This window comes from Falco peregrinus, chromosome 9, assembly GCF_023634155.1.
Source record: "Falco peregrinus isolate bFalPer1 chromosome 9, bFalPer1.pri, whole genome shotgun sequence".
Taxonomy (NCBI): Eukaryota; Metazoa; Chordata; class Aves; order Falconiformes; family Falconidae; genus Falco; species Falco peregrinus.
Window position 1 is genome coordinate 14,060,770 of NC_073729.1, and position 10,201 is coordinate 14,070,970.

The window sequence follows — 10,201 nt, forward strand, 5'->3', positions numbered from 1 at the left end:
ACGGCTATTACTCAGTTGTGGTATTGCTCTCTGGAAAAGTGTGTTGCTTTCCCTAAATAAAATCACGATGGTTGTGGTAACTGGGGCTGGAATCCAAAGCCAATGAAAGAGACATCGATTGCAAGAAGAGCCAATGCTTTCACCAAAAAAAGGAAGTCTGTTTAGTTTTGTATCAGATTTAATGAAAAATGCAGTACGAGTCGATGCTCTACTCCACGGCCAGCAGGTGGCAACACACCCGCAGCCCAACCGCGGATTTCGGCGCTGCAACCTTCAGGACAGCAGAAGAGTCTATAAACAATTAAGTTTTGTACATCCTTATCAAGTAAGTATTCAGAAATCAATGGTTAACACTATTCCTGAGAAACTGACCTAATAAACATGCAGATCTTCCAAGTCTACTGCAGAAACGGGAAATGTATCTAAAACAAATATCAAGGAATAACACTTAAATGTTACTAAGAGTTCAGTTATAAAATCTCTTTTCCATAGACCTTTTTATAATGTAAAATGTTCATGTTCTGAGGATAGATAATTCATCAACCAAACATAATTTCAATTCAACTATGTTTTTTGTAGAAGTCTGGATACACTTAGTTTGGGAACAGCCACCTAAATTCATTCCAATGTTTACCTTATGAACCAGTCCAAAAAAAACTGAAGAGGGCTGTTGGAGTACCAGTACAATTACAGACTGACAACAAATACAGGAAAATTATTTCAGCTGTGTTATAAATAAACCAACAAAACAGTACCATAATACAAACTTTGACGTCTTTCAATGCCTCAACAGTTTAAACACTTTAAACAGTAAGGCTTGAATTCATAAAGAGAGCTTGACCTCAAATCCCACTGGACAGGATCTGAACTCGTAAATGCTGTTGAATCCATTTAAGTGAACAGGATTGAATTTATCAGATGTAGCTGGGATACTCTAAGAAGATCCAGCATTTGCTATTACTACTGAAAAGTACTTTATTAATAATGCATGTAAATTCACTGTGAACTTTCATAGTGTTTCACATAAAACAGATTCAAAACCATGAGATCCTGAACTAGAGAAGGAAATATGAGGGATACAAGGAGACCCCGGGGCACTCCACAAAACAAGTGTATGACACAACAGTGAATGGTTCTGGCTGTATCACATGAAAATTTTGCACCCTAAAGAGGAGTAAAAGACTGCTCAATGGGAACTTACTTGGGACTGAGAACAAGGTAAAATGAAATGTGAAAAGACAGTGGTATAATTATTTCCATAATTGTACTGAAAGTCAATGTGAAAGTGAGCACATTAATCATGTGTATTGTGATAAATTCCAATGGGTTTCAATAAACCACTACATGATGAATGCGCTGTATTTAATCAAAGCATGGAATATATACTCAGGATAAATACTGCACATATACACTAACCAACATGCTTATTTTTAATTACTTCTCCTCCTTCTATCTCAATTTGCTCATATAGCCACTTGCGGTCACAGCGACATTCAGCTCCGCACTTGTTGGAGCCACACTTGGGGCAAGCATAGAAACATCCCAGGCAATCTTCATCAAGGCAATCACAGAGGTCCATCCCACTGTAAAGAAGTAGTCCTTGGCTATCGTAGACTTTACTCTTGGCTGGTATAACTTGCCTGTATAATGAAAGCCAACATTTATTTCCATGTTAAAAAACCTCCAATTATTTTGATGCCAAGCTGCTGACAATTGTGGACAAAGTTTGCTTTCTTCAGGTTTTAACTCATTGGAACACTTAGTTTAAAAGATATATGTATGTTACAGTATTTGACAACAGTTCTCAGTCCTAATTGTATCGCCATTATAGTGTGTCTGAAATAATTTCAAGAATGGGAAGGTTTTCTTTTTTCAACAGCACGTATTATTCAAGTACTTACGAATATTCTTTGTTTTATGATGTCAACTTCAGATTATCTCTCAGATGTGAAATACTCCCCTAATTTACTTTTCTTTGTTAACATGTAGCTGTAATTCACAGGAGGTTCTGTGGTATCATTTAGGGTCCACACATCCTAACTTAAAAGTATTGTTCATGCTTTTATCACTAACCATCTCTGTAACAGTTCTGTTTAATTGCAGAATCATAGAAAAAGCTGTTTCGAAGGTACCTCTGGAAGTCACCTTGTTTGACTCGGTGCAAAGCCAGGTCAACTCAAATTAGGTTGCTCTGCATCTAGTTCAGTTCTGAGTAGCTCTAATGTCAGAGACTGCCACAACACTTACAAGCCAGCATTTTGCTACATACATAGGAAAAGTTTTTCTAACACTTCAACAAAATTTCCCTGTTGCAACTTGTGTCCAGACTGAGTAGAAGAAACAAATGGAGGGGAAAAGGATGTGTAGTGTTTGAGCAGAGTATCTAGTGTCTGCTTCTGTTTTGTAAGGTTAAACTTAGGTGGAGAGCAGGGGAAAAGTATTAATGTGATCTTTCTTGCACGTTCTAACAAATATTGTATGACTAGTTAAAACTGGGATTTCTATCACACTCCTAGTGGGACTAGACCGAATTGATCCAAACTTTTAGTGGAAAATGACAGACAAATCAGCTGTATATACCCTTACTCTGTAGAAAGCGTGATTTTAAAATCAATCACATTAGAAGGCTATGATTTGTTACCTAGTATTGTCCAACTTGTACACTTAACTTCCTTTTTTAAACAGGAGGTAAGGTCCTAACTTGCACACTTTTGTTTACAAAGTGTAACTACTGAGTTTCTTGAAAGATGACAACTCCAATATTTTAAGTGTAGTCTGCTTGGTTCTTCTGTATTCAAATTTAGCCTATTGTCAGAATTTTAGTTTATGCATACATTAATAGCTTCATTATGATCTGTGTAGTATTGTCATACCTTACCAAATACTTGTTTTATTCTTACTGCCTTCATCTTCTGTTTTATCTCAGTAATGAGTGCTTTAACATCCTCAAAAACAAAAAAGCAACCCATAAACATACAAACATCCACATAGAAAATGTTATAGTGTTAGAGGGACGCTGACCATGAAGGCTATTTTATTGTGCAGTGAAATTTAAAGATAATGTGAATACAGGAAACAGCTCACCTGTCTGAATTAAATGATGCATTTTTTGTTTGCAGCCTTCTCTTTTCCCTTTTGCTGGTCTCAGGAGTTAATTCAGTCTGTCGTCCCGGATTAGCAAACTGCAGAGACTTTAAAGCCTTAGCTGTACGTCCCTGAGTAAAGACAGAAAATCTCATTTAATTACAAATACAAACTTAAATTCACAAGAAAATGTCCAGCCAATCCAGGATATTGCAATAATTTAGGTAAATTGTTGACCTCGACTCTTAAGCACTGGACTTTCCAGGAGAAACAACTTTTAAGTTTGCATGCTGGAGAACTGTAGCAGTCTCAAAGCCCAACAATACAAGCTTTATAGTAGCAGTTTCAATCAATGCTTTCAAGTTTCACCCCATCAGTCTCCTAATCATACTGTCATGTAATTGAAAAATACAGTTGGGCAACAGTCCCTGGGCTGAAAGGGACAACAGCTCCTAGAATGCAATTCTGCTTTGCTACAGGACGTATATAGATGAGGTCCTGCCAATTTGGTTGCCCACACTTCTACTGATTACCCGCATACATCTCGAACAATGCACCCAACAATGTACAAGCTGTATCCCAAACTCAGCATGTAAAGCATTATCCTCCCACGCCAGTTCATTACTGGCCCTGAACAAAGACCATGGCCTTCACAGCTCAGACACCACAATAAGAGTACACTTAATTCACCTCAATGCAAGCTCACTTGGTAAGGAACTGCTAGAGAAAGTGGAGTTTTTTATTTTTCACTGAAGAGACTAAACCAGAAGTTTATCTCAACATTCTTAGAAGCAACCTTTGCAGTGTTGAGTTTTAAGCACATGAGCTTGTTTTTTGCAAGGCTTGAGTAACAGCTTAAAATATCAGCAGCAGTCTGGTATTTACATAATATATGTAGTTGTAAGTCACCCTAGTAGACAGAATCATTAGAATTTAAAAGGCCATAATATTTAATTAGGGAAGAGGATTTTTTTAAGGTCCTCCAAATAAAGGTTTAAATACAGTAAACTCCCACATATCTAACCGACTGCTTTTTCATATTTCTATTTAAAAACTCAATTTTTTTATGTAGGACGGTATGAAGCCCAATTCCAACAGCCTGCAGAACTTAGTGGGGGTGGGAAAACTGGTCCAAATACATACGTCTGAATCAAGTTTTCTTCTTTGGCGATCTTCAGCTTCAACATCCACGCTTCCATTTATTATCTGCGTACATTTGGGACAAAGCTTCCAACCAGGTACAAACTGTCTTCCAAACTTCGCACTTAGAAAAGCTGCATCATCTAAGTCAATTGCTCGTAATTTTTTCTTTGATAGCTTTCTGTGTATGTTAAAAGGATCACAACATGATTTTTGTAAGTCTTCAAATCTTTCAATGTAAATTTTTGCATGGTGGAAGCAGATTGTATTGTTCTCTGAAAGGGTTATTCCAGTCCTAAGCTGAAGTAACAGTAGATCAGATGAAGACAGATCTTGCTTAGTCTTGAAGCCAGTGTGGCGGGTATAATAGGTCTTATGGCATTCATTGGTAGCTTGAAGCTGAACTCCAACTGAACAAGGATCCATTTATTTTATCAGAACAACTGATTTCACCTAAAATGAATTCTTTGAAGTCTTTAGTAGTTTCTATGAAGATCACCCTAGAGAAGGCATTAAAATCAATCAGATTTGTGCTGCAAACCTTTAACTGTAAGCTTGACGCACTAGGTTTAAGTAATTTTAAAAAAATGTGAAGAAATTACAGCCTTCTAGTCCTGGTAAGACCAAGAATACACTAAATTTAATTCTGGTATTAAACCATGCATCTTGTATTCCTTTTAGAGGCTTTTTTTTTTTTCCCCCAGCTACAATAAGCATCAATTCAAAATGTTGAGTCACGTTACCTTCTTAAAAGTGATCTTTTACGAAGGTAAAAGGTAAAAGAGGAAGGTACGAAATGGATGAATTGTTGCCTGCTCTGGTCACCAGTTTCCTGCCCCTCCCCCCTCTGCCTTGGCACAATCCCTGCTAGTCAAGACCAGTAATGAAGATGGCCCACAAGAAGAGACTGCTGATGGCTAAACAATTCACCCATCCTGCTTCCAAGTAAGTTTCTAGGAAAAAAAGCTTCTGAAGGTAGGCTGCACATGCTCTCCGATGTTGGTTAGAAATTCACATCCAACAGTGCCTTCCTGTGTGTGTTCTTCCCACATATCCCAGGTGCAAGTCAACCCACTCAGAACCAACGTAAGCCTTTTCAAGAAACAGCTTGGGGTGTACACAAAGGTTGGTTCTAGGTGTGTGCAGTTGTTGCAGTCACGTGGCCTTTGCATGCAGCTCTCTCCAACAGAGTGCCCTGTCTGTTTGATGTAAATATTGGGTCATTATTTGAAGTTGAATTAAACACTAATTCAATTACCAATTACAAAGCCAACTACTGCAGTGGTCTCACACCCATGCCAAAGTTTGTAGCAAATCCAGTGCTGGCCCTAACACATCAGAGCCTGAGCCCATCTTGCACAATATTCTATTGCAACATTAAGGACAAATTTCTACCAAAATAATTCACTTGATTTTAAAACCTCTGAGAACCGTAATTACAGTGAATGCAGCCTAACTGGGATGTTAACGTTTACCTAGACACTACTCCATGAAGACAAAAATTAGAGAAATTAGAAAGCAGTGTGCTGGTTTTGGCTGTGGTAGAGTTGTATTCCTTAAATTGTAGTTTATATGGGGCTATGTATTGGATTTGCACTGAAAACAGTGTTGATAATTACTGATAAGCAGTGCCTACACAGACTCATGGCCCTTTCTGCTCCTTGCTCCACCACACCAGCCAGCAGGCTGGGGGCGCACAAGAAGTTGGGAGAGGACACAGCCAGGACAGCTGAGCCCCAATGACCAAAGGGATATTCCATACCATATGGTGTCCTGCTCAGCAATAAAACTGGGGTGGGGGTGCAGTGGGCGGGCTCAGGGAACTGCTGGGTGTTGGTTGGTGGTGAGCAATTGTTTTCATTTGCATTATTTGTTTTTCTTGGGTTTTATTTTCCTCTGCTTTTTTCCCCCCTTCTTTTCTTTTCCTTTTTTTTTTAAATTATTTTATATTAAACAGGTTTTATCTTAACCCACAAGTTTTTCTCACTTTTACCCTTCCAACCCTCCCTCCCATCCCACTGGAGGGGAGTGAGCAAGTGGCTGTGTGGTGCTCAGTTGCTACCTGGGGTTAAACCATGACACATAGTTACTTGTTCTAACCACTGAACAGGGCAATATGGCTTTTTAATCATTAGAAGGATCAGGCAATTGTATAATGGAAAAAGTCTGGGATGCTACTTTCAATAAAATAAAAGCAAACAGCATCACACAACCTACAGACATGAAATGTGTAAGTGTATCCAATACAGAGAAATATGAACACAGCAGTTTAAAAGTTTAACAGAACAATGAGAAGTTAATAGACTTTTTGAAATTACCCTGAAAAGCAACTGCCTGGAGCATTTTTGCAGCAGAAATCCTCTTGATTGTAATACTTTTCTGAGACAGAGGGGTATATCTGAAGGAGTTACACAACACATTTCCATATATTAAACTGTATGCACAGTAATTTGAAGGTCTTTCATAGGACATGCTATTGTCTAGTGATTTAACTGATCCAAACATAAACGATATGCTGGGATGTACTGAGGCCAGTAAACTTGTTGTAAAGCATAATTTTATATCTGACAACCGAGTATAACTGAATAATTATTTTAAAATGTTTTTTCTCAGGCTATCATTAAGCATGCTCCAGCTTTCACATTTAAATTAAAGCAAGAATAATAGAGGCACACAGTCCTGAATGTAGAAGCCTAACATTATAAACACCTGAGTATGCCAAAAAGGGTGTGTCTTTCATTCTGAAAATAAAGCAAACTTGGTTCTGCATTTTGCAAGTTATCTGAAAATACAGACTTAACTATTCTAATACTTACCACTGACTTCTCAGGTGAAAAACTAAATCCTGTATTTTAAAGACTAGAACTAGTCCAGTCTTAAATTGCTAGACTATCTGAACCCTTCTTCACTGAAATTTCTGTATTCTAAGTTAGCTAAGGCATCTCCTGAAGTTTTGACCCTGCATAGCTATTCAGATCTGCACTGAAATCAACAAATAAAGAATAAAGTGTAGGTGCCAATGAAGTTTTAAAAATTCTTTTTCTCAGTGCCTGCTGAGCACCGAGAATGTGAAGTTTTACTACATAAAAGTTTCAGTGCCTTTGCCTATTTACGTACTTTTACTGCGGTACTGACTCTGAATGATTTTTTTTTTTAAACCCCATCTGTCAAACTTTAGCATCTTAGGGAATCACCTATATTCAGAATCTTTTTTTCCATTAGATGCACAGTTTGTCTTTCAAACTAAGGTAACTGGAACTGTGTACGATAAAAGGTCAGTGCAGCTGAGCTAACATTTTAGCAGCAACTTCGCTAATACCAAATAATTCTATTCAAGTTCGTCTGTTATAAGCTATGCACCAAGCTTGCTTCAAATGCTAATGTGTACTTTTGACTGATTCCTGCCCTAGAAGGTGGGAGCTGTGTGTGTGGATGAGGAAGGATACTAGGTTAATATTAAGAGTGATCTGAATTTTCAAAATTTGCAGATGTATTAGAAGTCAGAACTCTGGTAAGATGTTCTAATTGAAAAAAACTTGTTTTCTGTAAAACAGAAAATAATTACAACAATGTTTACTTTGGCAGGCATCCATTTTGACAGTTGACTACGCTACCTGAAATACCACTAAACAGAGGGAAAGCACACCAAGTGTATCACCATGACTTGTTCAAATGATAGTGTGCTGGTGATGTTAAGTTACATATCTCATCAACTTGATTTGTGAGAATTCTTGGTAGCAGCTTCAGATGCTTTTCTTCCCTCTTCCCCTTGGGAGGAGTACACAGCTTTTTGTCTTTGAATTCTCTTTTGATGGAAACAGGAGAACACTTCAACAACCAGATACTAAAATGAAGGCTTTCATTGGCACCTGTGAAATCATTAATAGTGTTTGCCACACCAAACACAAAGCAGAAGACAGTGATGAGGATCAGCACAGTGAAGCGCTTGTGCACAACAGGCCTGCTGTACTAGCAGAGATTCAGCAAGGGTTTTTAGCTTCTTGCTGCCAGTAGAAACAAAGGATGGAGGAGAGTACAGTTTAGACCAGCAGCTCTGGGTTATGAGAAGCGGACGGGAAAGAACAGTCCAAAAATCGCAGATGCGGCCCCACGTCAGAGTGTGTTAACCTGGCCGTTCAGCAGTTGCACGGCCTGGTGTGCTAGCCCCTCACACCCGTACGGTGACCGCCCCAGCCAGGCCCGCACGCCCAGCACCCGCGGTACTCCAGCGCAAAGCCCGGCTGCTCGCTTGCTTTCGCGGAGGGCAGCAACCCCCCTGGCGGCCCGGCGGGGCGGGAGGCGAGGAGCGGGCCCACCCGGCCAGGGCGGGCCTCTGTAGCCCGAGGGCGGCCTAGGCCGCGGTGCCGCCCGTCATCTCGCACCGCCCCTCCCGCTGCCGGCCGCGCCCCTTCGGGCGGCAGGAGGCTGCCCCCGGTACCTTGCCGTGGATTTTCTTCCGCCGTAGCGCCGGGACGCCGGTACCCGGCTTCCACGTCGCCCCAGCCACAGGAGCGCTGCCCGTGGCGGCCATGAACCGCCCCGCCGCCGGTTTACCACAGGGCGCCGGAACCGCCGAGCCGGCCGGAGCGGCACTTCCGGCAGGAGATGGGAGGGAGGGGCGGGGCTGCGGCGGTCATGAGCGCGGGCTCGTGCGGGAGGTGCCGCGCGCTCCCCGCCTCCCGCTTCCCACCCCCCCCTGAGGCGGGCGTGAGGCGGCCCCCATCCCTCGTGGGGGCGGCCCGCGGCAGCCGTGGGATGGGTTAGGCATAGCCGGGCGAGGGGGGCTCAGCCGCAGCATCGTGGCCCCTCGGAGTGCGGCAGCTTGGCCGGGGTCGCGGCTGGGAGATGGGGAGAGGCGGGCAGCCGTCCTCTGAGTGGTGCTGACAAGCGGTGGTCGGGGTGGAGGGCCGGGGCCCGGGGCTGTGTGGCTTGTGGCTGGGGGCCCGGGTGGCGCCGGGCGGGTGGAACGTGCTGGAGCTGGAGACAGCGCTGGGAACGGGGTCGGCTCCGCGGCCGGGTGGGAACGGTGGGAACCCTTCTCCTCCCCCGACGAGAGTCAGTGAAACAAAGAGTAACAGGAATTACTCGCTTTAAAATAAAAAAAAAAAAGGGGGGGGGGGGAGGCGAGGGGCGAAATGGAATTATCTGTAGTGAAAAACAAGAATTTTGGAAAACAAGATGTTAAGTCCTTGCAAACAGTCCACAAGACGCGGCCTTGGGAGGCGGAACAACCACCGTAAATATGTCTAGCTGGGGCACCACAAGATAAACTCGAGGAGAAGCAAATTACTCAGGAGACCAAACAGAAAATTACTGGAACTATGTGCGAACGATCCCAATTAGCATGCTAACAGATTCCCCTGGAGCAATGGTAGCCACCTACCAACAAAGCCCATTCCCCGCAGAACATGCACGGTGACAACAGAACGCTGCAAGCCTCGTAAGCACCCGTGAGAAATAAGTGTGAATAAACGTAAACAATTGTTCAGAGCGTGTGAAATGTTGCCCCAGGTGTTAAGAGACGTGCTAGCCTTGCGCATTTAGCGCCTAGCACCCATCTCGGCTCAGGTACCTCGTCCCCCCGCCAGCACCACCAGCGCCTGTGGATACTTAATGAGGCTAATTGAAATAGGAAAAGCTTTCCGTGTTACCAGATTAGGCCAATTTCAGGGCGTCAATAATTATATATCCCGGCCTCCACCCCCCCCCCCCCCCCCCTCCAGTCCCGAAATCAGTGCTACTGACGCTGTTACTTATTTAAAATAAAACAAAAAACTTGAAAATCTATTGCTTCGTTTAGGACACCACCCACCCCCACCACCCCCAGTTTCTTGGTCACTGGAATATTTCTCAAAAGTGTGTCATTTTAGTTTTTGGGTTTTGTTTTTCAGTTCTGCAATGTTTTCAGGACAGTAGATCCATCCATGGAGGAGGTACGAAAGTTTGAGTACTTTTTTCTTGGCTACGTAGTGATACC

The 10,201-nt window shown here is 42.3% G+C and overlaps 1 protein-coding gene across 2 annotated transcripts; it reads right to left on the reverse strand.

Moving 5' to 3' along the window:
* Positions 1 to 160: 160 nt before the first annotated feature.
* On the reverse strand, positions 161 to 8,821 carry ARL14EP (ADP ribosylation factor like GTPase 14 effector protein). Of its 2 annotated transcripts, XM_055814265.1 has the most exons (5): positions 8,663 to 8,813; positions 6,543 to 6,622; positions 4,228 to 4,724; positions 3,085 to 3,215; positions 161 to 1,640 (listed from the first exon to the last, which is right to left on the reverse strand). In XM_055814265.1, exons 3-5 carry the CDS (start codon positions 4,648 to 4,650, stop codon positions 1,412 to 1,414), a joined length of 783 nt encoding a protein of 260 aa, XP_055670240.1. In that variant the 5' UTR covers positions 4,651 to 4,724; positions 6,543 to 6,622; positions 8,663 to 8,813; the 3' UTR covers positions 161 to 1,411. The 2 variants fall into 2 exon arrangements, with proteins under 2 accessions (XP_055670240.1, XP_055670239.1); XM_055814264.1 differs by lacking the exon at positions 6,543 to 6,622 and having other exon boundaries at positions 8,663 to 8,821.
* Between the last annotated feature and the right edge of the window lie 1,380 nt (positions 8,822 to 10,201).